At 41.7% G+C, this 17,788-nt stretch overlaps 1 protein-coding gene across 1 annotated transcript in view; it reads right to left on the bottom strand.

Annotated features, from left to right (window-relative positions):
- The window catches only part of mcf2a (MCF.2 cell line derived transforming sequence a), a 182,952-nt gene that overhangs the window by 67,561 nt on the left and 97,603 nt on the right, over nucleotides 1-17,788 (bottom strand). Inside the window, exons 9-11 of the mRNA XM_072269779.1 lie at nucleotides 17,435-17,549; nucleotides 11,276-11,395; nucleotides 9,844-10,035 (exon numbers count right to left, since the gene is read on the bottom strand). Coding sequence (XP_072125880.1) covers nucleotides 9,844-10,035; nucleotides 11,276-11,395; nucleotides 17,435-17,549 — 427 coding nt within the window. The remainder of the gene's footprint in view (nucleotides 1-9,843; nucleotides 10,036-11,275; nucleotides 11,396-17,434; nucleotides 17,550-17,788) is intronic.

The following is a 17,788-nucleotide window of genomic DNA, read 5'->3' as shown; positions in this document are numbered from 1 at the left end:
GTCAGCTCCCTGGTTCTACCTTCCACCCAAATTTCCAAAAGAGATTCAAGATTGTTTAATGTAATTTCCAGGACACAATTAAAAAGGAGAACAAAATGATTGCTATGCCAGCTCTGACACAGCACAAAAAATGCAATAGGATAAAGAACACAATAATAACATAGCTTATATTTCATCATCATCATCATCATCAGGTGCCATGGCCAGTTTGAGCTTTGACTGCCATGGCCCACACACTCCTGTTTCGGGTCAAGTGGATCAATTCATTGGTATTCATTTCCAGTTCTCTGGCTGCTGTCTCCATCATCATTTGTCTTTGTCTTCCTCTTGCTTCCTTCCCTTCAATCTTTCCCATAGTTACCGCCCCAGCAACTTCAGCTTCCTCGCTGTTACCATTTCAGAGGAGCTGTCCTGGGCTAGCATGTAAATGCAATTTCAAAGAAAGCACAGTAGTACCTCTGCTTAGGAGATCGTGGAGATTCACATGACATCAAAAACTTTGACAAACTTCTATAGGTGGGTAGTGGAGATTATATTGACTAATAGTATCAAGGACTGGTAATGCAAACATCAATTCCTTTGAACAGAAACACCTACAGGAAGTAATGGATATGGCCCAGTCCATCATAGTTAAAGCCCACCCCACATATAAGCATATCTTCACAAAACACTGCTGAGGAAATCAACATACGTCATCAAGGACCCCCACCACCCAGAACATGCTCTTTTCTCACTGGAGGAGGTACAGGAGGCTCAGGACTCGCACTGGTAGGCAAATAGTTATTACCCCTCAACTATCAGGCTCTTGAACCAAAGGAGATAACGTCACTCAATTTCTCTAGTCCCATCATTGAAATGTTCACAAAGCAATGGACTCACTTTCAAGAACTTCTCATCTCATTTTCTCGATATTTGTTGCTTATTTATTTCTTTTTGTATTCACACAGTTTGTCATATTTAACACACTGCTTGAATGCCCTAGATGGACAGACTTTCATTAATTCTGTTACTATTCTATAGATTTATTGAAAATGCCCCCAAGAAAATTATTCTCAGTATTGTATATGGTGACATACATGTACTTCGATAATAAAATTTCCTTCAATCTTTGTACTAATATGGCGATAGGACCATAAGACATAGGAGCAGAATTAGGCCATTTGGCCCATCGAGTCTGCTCTGCCATTCAATCATGGCTGATCCTTTCTCCCCCTCCTCAGCATCACTCCCCGGCCTTCTCCCCGTAACCTTTGATGCCCTGGCCAATCAAGAACCTTTCAATCTCTGCTTTAAATACATCCAAAGACCTGGCCTCCACAGCTTGTGGAACAAATTCGACAAATTCACCATCCTCTGGCTAAAGAAATTTCCCTGCATCTCTGTTTTAAATGGACACCCCTCTATCCCGAGGCTGTGCCCTCCACCTATATTCGTATTGTTTGCAAACGTGGCAACAAAGCCATCAATTCCATCATCCATATCATTGACATACAACGTATAAAGAATCAGTCCCAACACAGACCCTTGTGGAACACTACTAGTCACACATATACAACATCCACTGCATTCCCTGCATCCCCTTTATCTACCCTATTTGTAATGTCCTCAAAGAATTCCAACAAGTTTATGAGGTAAGATTTTCCCTGAAGGAAACCATGCAAGCATTGTCTTATTCTCGTCCTGTGTCACCAAGTACTCTATAACCTCATCCTTAACAATTGACTCCAATGACTTCCCAACCACTGAGGTCAGGTTAACTGGTCTATACTTTCCTTTCTGTTGCCTTCCTCCTTTCTTAAAGAGTGGAGTGACACTTGCAATTTTTCAGTTATCTGGAATCATGCCAGAGTCTAATGATTCTTGAAAGATTATTTCTAATGCCTCCACAATCTCTTACACTATGTCTTTCAGAAGCCTAGGATGACCTGGGTGACTTATGTACCTTTAGGTCTTTCAGCTTTTTGAGCACCTTCTCCCTTGTAAGAGTAACTGTACTCACTTCTCTTCCTCACACCCTTCAACATCTGGCACGCTGCTAGTGTATTCCACAGAGAGGACTGATACAAAATGCTCATTTAGTTCATCAGCCATCTCCTTGTCCTCGTTATTATTTCCCCTGCCTCATTTTCTATGTCTTATTTCCACTCTCATCTCTCTTTCATTTTCTGTATACTTGAAAAAGCTTTTACTATCCATTTTGATATTATTTGCTAGCTTGCTTTCATATTTCATCTTTTCCCTCCTAATGATTTCTTTAGTTTCACTTTGTAGGTTTTTAAAAGCTTCCCAATTCTCTATCTTCCCACTAATTTTTGCTTTGTTGTATGCCCTCCCTTTTGATTTTAGAATGGCCTTAACTGCCCTTGTCAGTTATGGTTGTCTATTTTGCCATTTGAGTATTTCTTTGTTTCTGGAACACATCTATCCTGCACCTTCCTCATTTTTCCTAGAAACTCATGCCATTGCTGCTCTGCTGTCATCCCTGCCAGCAGCTCCTTACAGTTTTCTTTGACCAACTCCTCTCTCATCCCACTGTAACTTCCTTGACTTCACTGAGGTACCGCTATATCAGACTTCACTTTCTCCTTATCAAATTTTAAGTTGAACTCAAATCATATTGTGATCACTGTCTCCTTAGGGTTCCTGTATCTTAAGCTCCCTAATTGTCTCTGGATCATTACCTAACACCCAATCCAGTATAGCTGATCTCCGAGTAGGCACAACAACAAACTGCTCTAAAAAGCCATCTCTTAGGCATTCAACAAACTCACTCTCTTGAGATCCATTATCCATCCTGATTTCCTGAATCTACCTGCATGTTAAAATTTCCCATGACTATCACAACATTACCCCTTTGACATGCCTTTTCTATTTCCCATTGTAATCTGAGGTCCACGTCCTAGCCTGTATATAACTGCCATTTCTTAACTCACCCACAAGGATTCCACATCTTTTGATCCTCTGTCACATCTTTCAACTGATTTGATGCCATTCTTTATCAGTAGAGCCACACCACCCCCTCTGCCTACCTTCCTGTCCCTCCGATATAATGTGTAACCTTGGACATTCAACTCCCAACTACAACCATCCTTCAGCCATGATTCAGTGATGACCACAAAATCATACCTGACAATCTGTAAAAGTGCAACAAGATCATCCACCTTATTTCCTATATTCTGTCCATTGAGATATAACACTTTGAGTACTGTATTTGCTACCCTTTTTGATTCTGCATCCCTAATGCACTGATACTCACCCTGCTGCCTGCAATTTTACCTTACCATTTGCCTACCCTTCCTGCCAGTCTGACTGCACGCTACCTTTGCTTTTTTACCATTCGTCTTATCCTGAATTCCTTCAGTCCGGTTCTCACCCCCACCCCTGGTGAAATGGTCTGTCTGAAGAGCATGAAAACCTGTTTCTCACTTTACCTTGTGATAAACCAATTTACCACTGAATCGCAATATCAACCTCTAACTAGTGCACTCTACCATCACGTGCTGACGTCCTTTCACATCGATCAACATCTGTCTGATGTGGAATTGGAGATGGCAGTTTCCCATTCTCTTAGCAATTTCCTTTTCACCAGTGCCTCAAAGTCTAATCATGGACAGAGTGGATGTGGCAAAGTTGTTTCCCATGATGGGGGAGTCTAGTACGAGAGGGCATGGCTTAAGGATTGAAGGGCGCCCATTCAGAACAGAAATGCGAAGAAATTTTTTTAGTCAGAGGGTGATGAATCTATGGAATTTGTTGCCACGGGCAGCAGTGGAGGCCAAGTCATTGGGTGTATTTAAGGCAAAGATTGATAGGTATCTGAGTATTTGGGGCATCAAAGGTTATGGTGAGAAGGCGGGGAAGTGGGACTAAATGGGAGAATAGATCAGCTCATGATAAAATGGCAGAGCAGACTCAATGGGCCAAATGGCCGACTTCTGCTCCTTTGTCTTATGGTCTTATGAACTTGCTGGAAATCCTTTGAAAGTGATAGAAAAGGCTGGGTTTTCTCTGCAGGTCGGGCAGCATCAATGGAGGGAGAAAACTTTCCAGGTGAAAGACGTGGAGGAAGTTAACAAGAAAAGCTGCAAATCACAGAGAGGGAGGGAAAGGCAGAGGGAACACACAGGAAGGACAGTGAGAGGATGAAGACCAGGAGGAACTGAACTGTACAACTCCTCTCCCTCGTTCTCTCTTCTCCCCCCTCCCATCAGACAGAAGACACAAACGCCTAAAAAGATCCACCAACAGGCCCAAAGGCAACTTCTATCCCACTGTTGTCAGACTATTGAACGTTTCCCTAGTATAATAAGATGGACTCTTGACCGCACAATCTACAGTACTGTGAAAAAGACAGACACATATGTATGGCTGGAGTGCCTAAGACGTAATTTTTGCCTTGCACTGTTGTGCAAAAATGCAAAATAATGACACATATGAGTGATGATAAACCTGATTCTTATATCTGCATGGACTGAGCATGGGAAGGGACAGGGAAAGAGGAATCATAGGTGGGAAAAGGGGTAGGGAGAGGGGAGGGAGCAGGAAACACAATCTGTAATGATCAACAAGCCAGTTGCTTTGAATCAAATGACTTTGCCTGGTGTCTCAGGGCTAGGTGTGTCTACACCCTCACCACCCCCTGTCCCTGGCACTCCTTCTCTGCTATCTGTCTCATACCCATTCTGCGGCACGCCACCCTCACCATTCCCCACATCCTTTGCTCCTGCCGGATTTACAATCTCGCCCTCCACACCACACTGATAAATACATATTCTGTAAAGGTCTTAGGTACCCTAACTACATACATGTGCCTAAGAATTTTGCACAGTTCTGTACCTCGTTATGACTTTGCATTTTAACATCTATCCATATTCCCTTTGTAACTGTAACACTTTGTTCTGCATTCTGTTATTGTTCTCCCTTGTACTACCTCAAAGTATCTGTACGAACCATCTGCAAGACAGGTTTTTCACAGCAACTCAGAACGGGTGACAAGAATAAACCAATCTACCAACCAGTTAAGTGATTAGCAGGTCAGCACAGTAACATAGCAGCTAGCACAACACTTTCCAGCACAAAAGATCAGGGTTCAACTCCCACCACTGCCTGTAAGGAGTTTATATGTTCTCCGTGTCTGTGTGGTTTACATGTTCTCCATGTCCGTGTGGTTTATATGTTCCCAGTGTCTGTGTGGTTTATATGTTCTCCGTGTCGTTTATATGTTCTCTGTGTCTGTGTGGTTTATATGTTCTCCATGTCCGTGTGGTTTATATGTTCCCAGTGTCTGTGTGGTTTATATGTTCTCTGTGTCTGTGTGGTTTATATGTTCTCCATGTCTGTGTGGTTTATATGTTCTCCGTGTCCGTGTGGTTTATATGTTCTCTGTGTCTGTGTGGTTTATAGGTTCTCCGTGTCTGTGTGGTCTGTGTGGTTTATGTGTTCTCCGTGTCCGTGTGGTTTATATGTTCTCCCTGTCTGTGTGGTTTATATGTTCTCCATGTCTGTGTGGTCTGTGTGGTTTATAGGTTCTCTGTGTCTGTGTGGTTTATATGTTCTCCGTGTCCGTGTGGTTTATATGTTCTCCATGTCTGTGCGGTTTATATGTTCTCTGTGTCTGTGTGGTTTATATGTTCTCCGTGTCTGTGTGGTCTGTGTGGTTTATATGTTCTCTGTGTCCGTGTCGTTTATATGTTCTCCGTGTCTGTGGTGTCTGTGTGGTTTATATGTTCTCCGTTTCTGTGTGGTCCATGTGGTTTATATGTTCTCCGTGTCTGTGTGGTTTATATGTTCTCCGTGTCCACGTGGTTTATATGTTCCCAGTGTCTCCATGGTTTATATGTTCTCTGTGTCCGTGTGGTTTATATGTTCTCCGTGTCCGTGTGGTTTATATGTTCTCCGTGTCTGTGTGGTTTATATGTTCTCCGTGTCTGTGTGGTCTGTGTGGTTTATATGTTCTCTGTGTCCATGTGGTTTATATGTTCTCCGTGTCTGTGGTGTCTGTGTGGTTTATATGTTCTCCATGTCTGTGTGGTCCGTGTGGTTTATATGTTCTCCGTGTCCGTGTGGTTTATATGTTCTCCGTGTCTGTGTGGTTTATATGTTCTCCGTGTCTGTGTGGTCTGTGTGGTTTATATGTTCTGTGTCTGTGTGGTTTATATGTTCTCCGTGTCCGTGTGGTTTATACGTTCTCCGTGTCTGTGTGGTTTATATGTTCTCCGTGTCCATGTGGTTTATACGTTCTCCATGTCTGTGTGGTTTATAGTTCTCCGTGTCTGTGTGGTTTATATGTTCTCCGTGTCTGTGTGGTCTGTGTGGTTTATATGTTCTCCGTGTCCGTGTGGTTTATATGTTCTCCGCGTCCATGTGGTTTATATGTTCTCCGTGTCTGTGTGGTCTGTGCGGTTTATATGTTCTCTGTGTCCGTGTGGTTTATATGTTCTCCGTGTCCGTGTGGTTTGTACGTTCTCCGTGTCCGTGTGGTTTATATGTTCTCCGTGTCCGTGTGGTTTATATGTTCTCCGTGTCCGTGTGGTTTATATTTTCTCCGTGTTCGTGTGGTTTATATGTTCTCCGTGTCTGTGTGGTCTGTGTGGTTTATGTGTTCTGTGTCTGTGTGGTTTATATGTTCTCCGTGTCCGTGTGGTTTATACGTTCTCCGTGTCTGTGTGGTTTATATGTTCTCCGTGTCCATGTGGTTTATACGTTCTCCATGTCTGTGTGGTTTATAGTTCTCCGTGTCTGTGTGGTTTATATGTTCTCCGTGTCTGTGTGGTCTGTGTGGTTTATATGTTCTCCGCGTCCGTGTGGTTTATATGTTCTCCGTGTCTGTGTGGTCTGTGCGGTTTATATGTTCTCTGTGTCCGTGTGGTTTATATGTTCTCCGTGTCCGTGTGGTTTGTACGTTCTCCGTGTCCGTGTGGTTTATATGTTCTCTGTGTCCGTGTGGTTTATATGTTCTCCGTGTCCGTGTGGTTTATACGTTCTCCGTCTCCATGTGGTCTGTGTGGTTTATACGTTCTCCGTGTCCGTGTGATTTATATGTTCTTCGTGTCCGTGTGGTTTATATGTTCTCCGTGTCCGTGTGGTTTATACGTTCTCCGTGTCCGTGTGGTTTATACGTTCTCCGTGTCCGTGTGATTTATATGTTCTCCGTGTCCGTGTGGTTTATATGTTCTCCGTGTCCGTGTGGTTTATACGTTCTCCGTGTCCGTGTGGTTTATACGTTCTCCGTGTCTGTGTGGTTTATATGTTCTCTGTGTCTGTGTGGTTTATATGTTCTCCGTGTCTGTGTGGTCTGTGTGGTTTATATGTTCTCCGTATCTGTGTGGTTTATACGTTCTCCGTGTCTGTGTGGTTTATATGTTCTCCATGTCCATGTGGTTTATATGTTCTCCGTGTCTGCGTGGTTTCCTCTGGGTGCTTCAGTTTCCTTCCACTTTCCGGAGAAGTACCGATTAGCACTTGTAAATTCTGGGCATACCACGTTGGTGCCACAAGCATGGCGACACGTAGCCCCAGCATATCGCAAACGACAGTGCAAAGACACATTTCACTACATGTTTGGAAGTTTTAGTGCAGATCTTTCAACGCTGGAACATTTAGACAGCAAATATGCATTCATCAGGATGCTCCTTATCGATTACAGCTCAGCATTTAACACCATCATCTCCTCAAAACTAATCAGTAAACTCTAAGACCTAGACCTCAATATCCCCTTCTGCAATTGGATCATGGATTTCCTCACTTGTACACCCCAGTCAGTTTGGATTGACAAAAACATCTCCTCCACAATCTCCATCGGCACAGGTGCACCACAAGGCTGTGAGCTTAGTCCCTGTTCTACTTGCTTTACATCTGTGACTGTGAGGCTAAGTACAGTTCCAACACCACATACAAGTCTGCTGATGACACCACTGTTGTGGGCCATGTCAAAGGGGGTGATGAATCAGTATACAGGAGGGAGACTGAAAACTTGGCTGCGTGGTGTAATAACAACAATCTCTAACTCAATGTCAGTAAGACCAAGGAACAGAGTCTAGTCTTCAGGAGAGGGAAACCAGAGGTCCTTTAGCCAGTAATCATCAGAGGATCAGAGGGGGAGAGGGTCAGTAACTTTAAATTTCTGGATGTCACTATCTCAGAGGATCTGTCCTGGACCCATCATATAAATATAATTGTGAAGAAACCACAACAGCACCTCTACTTCCTCAGGAGTCTGCAGAGAATCAGCATATCATCAAAAACTTTGACAAACTTCTATAGGTGTGCGGTGAAAAGTGTGCTGACTGGCTGCATTACAGCCTGGAATGGGAACACCGATGCCTTTGAGGGAAAATTCCTACTAAAGGTAATGGATTCAGCTCGGTACATCACAGGTAAAACCCTCCCAAACATTGAGCACACACATCTACACGAAACATCGCCATGGAAAAGCAGCATCCATCATTAAGATCCTCACCACCCAGGCCATGCTCTTTACTTGCTGCTGCTATCAGGTAGAAGGTACAAGAGCCTCAGGACTCACACCACCAGGTTCAAGAACAGTTCCTATCCCTCAACCATCAGGCTGTTGAACAAAAGGGGACAACTATGCTCATTTAAGACTCTGTTATATTGTTATTTCATGTTTGTTATTTATGGCTATTTATTTATATCTGCATTTACACAGTTTTTTTTCAGTGAACAGTTCCTGATGTTTACAGTTCGCAGTTACTCTTCTATAGAATTTGCTAAGTATGCCTGCAGAAAATGAATTTCAGGGTTGTATGTGGTGATGAGTATGTACTCTGATAATAAACTTTCCTTTGAAGTTTGAGATGTGTCAAATAAAGCTAACCCGTATCTCTTCACCGTCTCTTACAGTTGAAATGAAATCATCTACTGTATGCGGGACAAGTCTTTCTTACTATGTTGGTGCTGGAAGCGTAGTGACATTTTCGGGCAGATTCTGCACATTCTCGGACTGTGTTGGTCGTTGAAGCAAACGATACATTTCACTGTATGTTTTGATGTGTCAATGTACATGTGAAGAATAAAGATAATCTTTAGCTAATCTAGTTGAGTTGATGGAAGGTCACACAGCTGACACAGTCACATTGTTTCTCTCTCCAGCAATGCTATTTCCGGCATTTTGATCTAACTCCAACCACTGGTATGAAAGCATTGTGGCAGCTTCCATCATAGTCCACAGAGTCATCATGTTCTAATCTTGGTGCTGGAGGAATTTTGAGAAGATGCACACAAAGTGAAGCTCAGAGAGGAGGCACGGCAAGATAGTGGTCAGCGGAACACTTTGCCACAGCTGTGATCAGCATCAGGGTTTAATTCTGCCACTGCTGATAAGGAGTTTGTACTCCATTCTCCTTACTGTGACCGTGTGGTTTCCTCTGGGTGCTCTGGCTTCTTCCCACATTCCAGAGATGAAGGGGTTAAGGTTAGTAAGCTGTGGGCATGCTATGTTGGTGCCAGAATGGGCGGTGATATTTGTGGGCACATCCTGGGACTGTGTTGGTTGTTGATACAAATGACACATTTCACAGTGTGTTTCAATAGTGGATGTATATGTGATAAAGTCAATTTTAAGCGATACCTCATACAGTTGTTTTTGGCAATGTAATCTGATTGGTAAGGACTCCCACTTGAACATACAAAGGATGCTGTATGCTGAATGTTTATTGTATCCATGCAGAACCTTTAAAACTCTGCCACTTGGCTAACGGAGGAGACTTGCAAGCTGCCCCCACCACATCCTCGGACTGTACAAACGGTACATTTCACTGTACTGTATGTTCTGACGTAAATCTGAGAAATAAATCTAATCTTATTTTATCAGTGTTAGCTTACCTGCTGTAATCTGATGTGCAATTCCAGTGATTTGTTCAGAGAGATGTACTTATTTCTCATGTCATCGAGCAAGTCCTTGCAGTAGTGCCGGAGTTCACTGCATCTCTCGCAGATTAAATCCTCTGCATAATGGTGATCAGATATCAACCGATCACCCTGCAAGATCAGAGCCTGAGCATTTCCGATCAATTTCTGCAAAGAGCACACAAGTCAATTTGAGGGTGCCTCAGAAGACCGCGGCCCCGTGTTTCCACTGAATGTACATCACCTGATTTGGTCTCTATGTTACCAACTCTTTGACAGCTAATCAATTATTCCCTTTCTAATCTCTGTGAACTAATTGCTACAGAATGTCAGTGTGATTGTATTCTCATAAATCAAGATTTCATAAGTCATGAACAAGAGAAAATAAGCAGATGCTGGAAGTCCTGCTGAAGGGTTTCGGCCTGAAACGTGGACTGTACTCTTTTCCACCGATGCTGCCTGGCCAACTGAGTTCCTCCAGCATTGTGTGTGTGTGTGTGTGTGTTTCATAAGACATGATTTAGTTTTGTCATTGTTCAACTTCTTTTACAAAATCCATCTTTTTTTTAGAAAAGATTTACGATTGTTTAATGTCTATTTCAGTACACAAGTGTAAAGGAGGGCAAAATAATTGTTACTCCAGATCCGATGCAGCACAAAAAAACACAGTAAGACAAAGAACACAATAATGTTGGCGCGTGGCCAAGTGGTTAAAGCGCCGGTCTAGTGACCTGAATGTCACCAGTTCGAGCCTCAGCTGAGGCAGCGTGTTGTGTCCTTGAGCAAGGCACTTAACCACACATTGCTCTGCAACGACACCAGTGCCAAGCTGTATCGGCCCTAGTGCCCTTCCCTTGGACAACATCCGTGGTGTGGAGAGGGGAGACTTGCAGCATGGGCAACTGCTGGTCTTCCATACAACCTTGCCCAGGCCTGCACCCTGGAAACCTTCCAAGGCGCAAATCCATGGTCTCATGAGACTAACGGATGCCTATTTTTTTTTAAATAATAAAAAAACACAATAAATATAAGTAACTTAAATACATAGAATAAATACATAACATAGCTTATTTATATAAGGATGCATAAGGGACAGAGAAGGAAAACTCTGATGTCAAACCTCCACTACCTTGCAGTTATACCCTGTCCTGGAAAAGCTTTGGGAGTTAAACTACAGGAAAAACGGTCTGGAGCTGGAATTCCTATGGCAGTCCAACTTTGACTGGTAACTCCTGCAACACTGCAGGTGTCAACTTATATCGGTCTCTGCCATTCATCAGCTGCACAGAGAGGGGGAGCCTGCTACACGGGCAACAGCTTGGTCTCCACATCATACTGCCCTGGGCCTGTGTATTATGGTCGACCCTCACTCAAGGAATTCAACAGAATTGCAGCCTGTACGCTTTACCTGAGATTTCTCTTCCAAGCTGGTTAGTTCACGAAGAGCTTGTTCTGATTCAGCAACACTGGCCCCAGTTTCGGGGATGTCTCCTTCCTCGGATGACAAATAGTCCAAGGCCATCTTTACCTGCAGAACAGAATCCAGTTGAATATTCTCACAAAATGTGTGACTGGGGAAACCATTCCAAAGAGAACTCTAAAATTTGGTTATAGGGAGATGCTGATAAGATGCAGAGCTGGGTTGAGAAGTGGCAAATGGTGTTCAATCAGAAAAAAATATTAAGTGATCCATTTTTGGAAGTTCTAAACCTAGAACCAGAGGGCGCAGTCTCAGAACTGAGGAACATACATTTAGAACAGAGATGAGAGGAATTTGTTTAGCTAGAGGGTGATGAATGTGTGGAATTCATTGCCACAGACAGCTGTGGAGGTCAGTTCATTGGGTATACTTAAAGCCGAGGTTGATAGGTTCTTGGTTGATAAGGGCGTCAAAGTTTACAGGAAGAAGGCAAGGAGAACGGGGTTAAGAGGGATAACATATCAGCCATGACAGAACGGTGGAGAAGGCTTGATGGGCCAAATGGGATTAATTTTGCTCTTATATCTTATGGTCTTCTCAAATCTTCTTCCCTGAAGTACATTAGTCAACTAGATAAGCTATTGATATAATGAATTACATTGATTTAACTATGAATATAAATTCACCAGCCACTGTCATGGGATTCAAATTCATGCAGACTTCGGCGAAAACATGTCCCACTTCAAGTGCTAATTCCATTGAAAATGAATAACATTTTCTTATTTCAAATAATCAGGGTTGATCATCTGAGGGTCTTTTGCACAAATGCAACATTTTTTCATATGTTTGTTTTTAATTTTATAAATTATATGATTATATGATAGCCCAGTACCCACAAAATCAATTGTCCTCAGACAAGAGATTATAATTTCAATTTGATAAAAAAGTGTGAAAAAAGTCATTTCAAATGTATAATATATATATGCTAGATGAAAGAGTAGAGTGAAAAACCATTTTAAAACTAAATCAGTGAATTTTCAACATTTACTCTTATTTTGTGGTTGCCCAAAATGTGTCCCAAGTTTTCGTCAACACCATCAGATATTTATATTTAAAAAAAGCAATAAAATCAGGCAGCCACATGGTCAACTATATTCCTGAGGACCCCCTTTCCACCCTCCACATCTGCTAATGCAACAAGGTCAAACAAGCTCCTGTCAGTTTGCTATTTTTCAATAATTTTTACATATTTATTGATGTTGCTACTGTCACAACCATGATGTGTCAACAGTCTCTTTTGTATAGAAAGAATTATTTTAAATTTATGCATTTTAAGTAGAGGCCAGAGGCAACTAGCGACAGAGGGAAAACAAGATGGCTCCTGTATACAACTCGTGCATGTCGTGTAAAGACGTGTGTTTTGTCACCACCGTCAGGTTTTCTGCCCGATGGTGGTGACACATAGTTTGACAGTGTTGACAAAAACATCCACATCATCCTCTGTGGAGGCTTGAATATAATTTATGATCACAATAAATAGTAATATGGCTTGTAATGTTTCAATATATAATAAATAATATATAATATATATAATTTCCCCTTTATTTCTTCCACACACAGGCCTACAATATTTCCTTACTATATGTATCCCCAATGACTCTGCAACGACACTGGTGCCAAGCTGTATCGGCCCTAATGCCCTTCCCTTGGACAACATCGGTGGCATGGAGAGGGGAGATTTGCAGTATGGGCAACTGCCAGTCTTCCATACAACCTTGCCCAGGCCTATGCCCTGGAAACCTTCCAAAGTGCAAATCCATGGTCTCATGAGACTAACGGATGCCTATATATCCCCAATGACTAAAACCATAAATGAATTTAGTTGCACCATTTCATAATCATTTTATAAAATTTCACCAAATTAAACATAATTAAATTCATAGTAATTTTGCACAATTTCATAGTAGTTCCATTAAATTCTGACCTTTCTTTTATGTATTTTAGGAAGTTATGGCTAGGCAGCAGCTATCAGTGGAGGAGCAAAGGAGAAGAAACAGGGAATACCAAAAAAGGCGGAGAGAGAAAATATATAGTGAGCCAGAGTTAAAGGAGGAATACCTGAGGAAGGAAAAGCAAAGATCGAAGAAGAGAGTAGAGGATGGGAAGATAAAAACTATCAGTGATTTGAATGAAAGGGAAAAGAGGAGTAAGAGAAAGGCATGGAAATATAGACAGTAAGAGTTGAGAAAGCGTAAGAGAAAGGGCCCAGAACGCCCAGAAACTCCTCCAGATAGTCCATTGGATCAGACTATACAGGAGCCAGCTCGCAGTAGGCAGTCTATAGCAGAGTAAAGGGAAAGAAAGAAAATAAGAGCGAGATACTTGAGAGAGATGAAAGCTTCGCAAAATAAACTTCAAGAGATAATAGAAGATAAGAACAAACTGAAAACGCATTGGCGACGTGAGCAAACTAGAAATAAAGGAACACAAGAATCACCAAGAAAAAAAGAGCAGATGCTACAGGGAAGCAAAATCTTTGATGAGATGGTTGGGAGAAGCCTTTGCAGTACTCAGCTCTATCATATTGCTGAAGGTGACAGGCAGACATATGATGCACTCCTTTCTCAACCACTAAAATCTGTATCAGCAACGAGGAAAATCCATCAGGTCATACCTTACGGAAACAGCATCCATTGAAGATCACTGTCGTGTTTCTGCAGTGAGCCACAGATATACCAGTGTTTCAGCCCAACAACATTTCAGATAACTGAAAATACACATGCCAGGGTACAGGCTGAGGAAGATGATGGCTCTACCACAATGGAGAAAGAACAGAGGGCCTTTAGCAATGCTGATGGAAGAAATGGAGCAGGAACCCCAGGGTGGTCCTGATGGGACTACGAGATATATCTGGTGGTGTCATTAATTGTGAAGATTGGCTTGCAGTCATTTATGACCAAAATTGGTGGTTAGCAAAAGTTGTCACTGTGGATGCTCATTATCAAGATGTTCAAGTGGAGTTTTTCCACCCTCATGGGCCCAACACGCGACTCTATCCAAAACCAGGTGGAAAGGATATGTGCTTCGTACCAGTTTCTGGTCAGACTGATGGAGCCATCATCACCGGGTCTTGCAAGCAGGACGAGGGAGATCTACCACCTGTCTGCTGAAGTCACGGACTTCATAGAGGAGGAGCATATTAATCGTCTACTTCTTGATAAAGCTGACTGAACGTTTTCGAAGATTTTCAAGCCCAGAAATGGATGGAATTTTTTTTAAGTTCCTGGTGTGTTTTCTGATGTTTATGCTTAAACATTGCAGTTGTACTGTAGTTTTTATTTTGCTGTTTACCATTGTTAATATTTACAGAAGGATAAAATGTACATGACAAATTGTTATTTGTTGTACCAAATTGTTAAATAAAGTTGTTAAGCAAGGAAGCATTGACTTGAGTGGTGAAAAGTTTGGAATTGCTTGTTGTAATTAGGCCACTGTCACCACCGTCAGATCTCAGTCACCACCGTGAGACGGAACTTTCTTTGTTTTAAATTAATATGCTTACAATCTGTTCCTCCAAAACAGTTGATTTTAAAGTAATTGTCTCTATAAAATTAAAAATGTGTTTTTTATGTCCAAAGTTGTTATTTTGCATATTTAATGCTAATGATAAAATTTGCGTGATGTAAGAGTTTTTAAAAGGAGTTCATGGGAAACAGTATAAAAAATGAACAAAAGTGAATATTCGACATATAACAGCATATATGTATACCTATGGTGTAGACACAATAACTTAAAAGCTCTAAATCTATTTAAGACTAAATAAATAGGAATAATTAGCTTTTTATTGTGTCTGGCAAAAACTAAGTAATGACAGGAAAAACACATATTTTATGAAAAACTTACAAAATCAGGTTGCACTGAAATATTGCTTGATTGCTGAGACCTTGCTCTATAAACATATACATTTAAATTTCTTAACATTTAAAATTTTTTCTTTTCAAAATTAAAACCTGTTTTATCCAAATTCTCCAGAATCAGTGTAGTGGGTCAATAGATTACTGGAGTGTAGTCTGCTGATTTAATCACTAGACCATTGTATCGACGTATGTCAAGGGCAAACCTGTGATAATTTGGCAGGAAGAGTATTGGGGATCTGGAAGGCGTGTCTCTGAATTCTGAAGGTAGCCAATGCCATGCTGGGTGACATTACACTCAGGGCATTCCAGTTCAGTTCTGGTGTTGTCTGTAAGGAGTCTGTATCTCCTTCGTGTGATCACATGGATTTCCTCTGGCTGATCCAGTTTCCTCCCACAGTCCAAAGACATATCCCTCAGTAGGTTAATGGATCACTGTAAATTGTCTTGTGATTAGGCTGGGGTTAAATAGGTGGATTGCTGGGTGGCAGAGCCTATTGGGCCAAAAGGGCCTGTTCTGCGTTCTAAACAACTGAATAAATAAATAATAGTCACACTGCCATTGCAGATTAATTTGGAAATCACTGCCACAGTAGCATGATGTATGAACTGAGTCTTGAACACAGGCATAAATATTTAGTGCATTGAAAACAGAAAATGCCCAGTGTCTACATCGAACTGGAGGCTCACTCACTTCATTGTAGCTAACACACTTTACATTCATGGACATTTTTCTTTTCTGTTTCTCAGAAAAAGCACTAAAAAAACCCCCCATGCATATTGGCTAGCACACTTCCTCAAAACCTGGTATCAGTCATACTACATTAAAAGAAGTGTTTTATTTGTTTGTGTCTGTTTGGATCTCAGGAGATCCCAAAGACTTGTAACTAATAATTTCATTTGAAATCTTGTAAGTGGGAAGATATTCCAGGAAACATATTCGCCACAAAAGGCATTTGATGGATTTGGGCCTTTTAGAGGAATGGGGGGGGGCGGGATCTTATTGAAACCTATCTAATATTGAAAGGCCTAGACCGAGTGAATGTGGAGAGGATGTTTTCGATAGTAGGGGAGTCCAGGACCAGAGGGCACGGAGTCAGAATATAAGGACGTCCCTTTAGAATAGATGTAATGAGGAAATTCTTTAGCCAGAGGTGGTGTATCTGTGGAAACCATTGCCAGACAGCTGTGGAGGCTAAGTTATTGGCTATGTTTAAAGTGGAGATTGATAGGTTCTTAATTAGTCAGGACATCACAGGGTACGGGGAGAAGGCAGGAGAATAGGGTTGAGAGGGATAATAAATCAGGTATGAGAGAATGGCAGAATAGACTTGACGGTTCGAATTGCCTAATTCTATTAGGCTCCTATTTTTCTTCTTTGACGTTGGTTTAAGATAAATGATCAGGAGTGTATAGTGTAGTGCCATGGGATCTTTCATCTCCATGAATATGTGATAAATAAATAAATCTGAATCTGAAAAACAGGAGATTCTGCAGATATTGGAAATCCGAAGCAACACACATACACAAGTGCTAGAGGAACTCAGCAGGTCAGACAGCATCTATATCAATATACTCAGTGACCACTTTTTTACGTACACTTGCTCATTAATGCAAATATCGAATCAGACAATCAATCGGCAGCAACTCAATGCACAAAAGCATGCAGACATGATCAAGCAGTTCAGTTGTTGTTCAGACCAAACATTAGAATGGGGAAGAAATGTGATCTAAGTGACCTTGACCATGAAATGATTGTTGGTGCCAGACGGGGTGACCTGAGTATCTCAGAAACTGCTGATCTCCTGGGATTTTCACACACAACAGTCTCTAGAGTTTACAGAGAATGGTGCATAAAACAAACAGAATTCCAATGAGAGGCAGTTCAGTGGACGAAAATCTCTTTTTAATGAGTGAGGTCAGAGGAGAATGGCTAGACTGATTCAAGCTGACGGGAAAATGGCAGTAACTCAAATAACTATGTGTTAAAACAGTGGTGTGCAGAACAGCGTCTCTAAATGCACAACATGTTGAACCTTGAAGTAGACAGGCTACAGCAGAAGATCACAAACATACACTCAGTGGCCAGTTCATTGGGTACCTAATAAAGTGGTCACTGAGTGTAATTGCTGCTTCACCTGCTGAGTTCCTCCAACGTTTTGTGCATTGAACTCGAATGTGAATCTGAATCTGATGAGGTCATTCAAAGATGGGTTGGGACCTATGCAATTACCTCTTGGAAAGTTTGTTCAAATCTCCAGACCTGCAGGCACTGTTCAAGCTTCAGGAGGTGTTTTTCCCAGAATCCATCAAAGGCTGTTTCCATGTCGTGCAGCTGGGCTAAGAGTCTGTGAGACAGAGGTGTGGGAGACAAGTAAATATCAAACCCATGGCAACCAACCTTCAGTCTCATTAATGATCGATTTCTTGAGAAGACTGATACGTCTATTCCAATGTGAGCTGTCCACACAAAGCCCTAACATCTCTCTCAAACTGGTAATACATTCTTCCATTCGCACCTCCATAAACAACTTCAAACTTTGCTAAGACAGAGCTGATTTTGAGGAACACCACTTAATTTTCCAAC

This window comes from Mobula birostris, chromosome 10, assembly GCF_030028105.1.
Source record: "Mobula birostris isolate sMobBir1 chromosome 10, sMobBir1.hap1, whole genome shotgun sequence".
Taxonomy (NCBI): domain Eukaryota; kingdom Metazoa; phylum Chordata; class Chondrichthyes; order Myliobatiformes; family Myliobatidae; genus Mobula; species Mobula birostris.
Note: the sequence above shows the minus strand (reverse complement) of the source record. Positions and strands in the feature narration are given on the sequence as shown.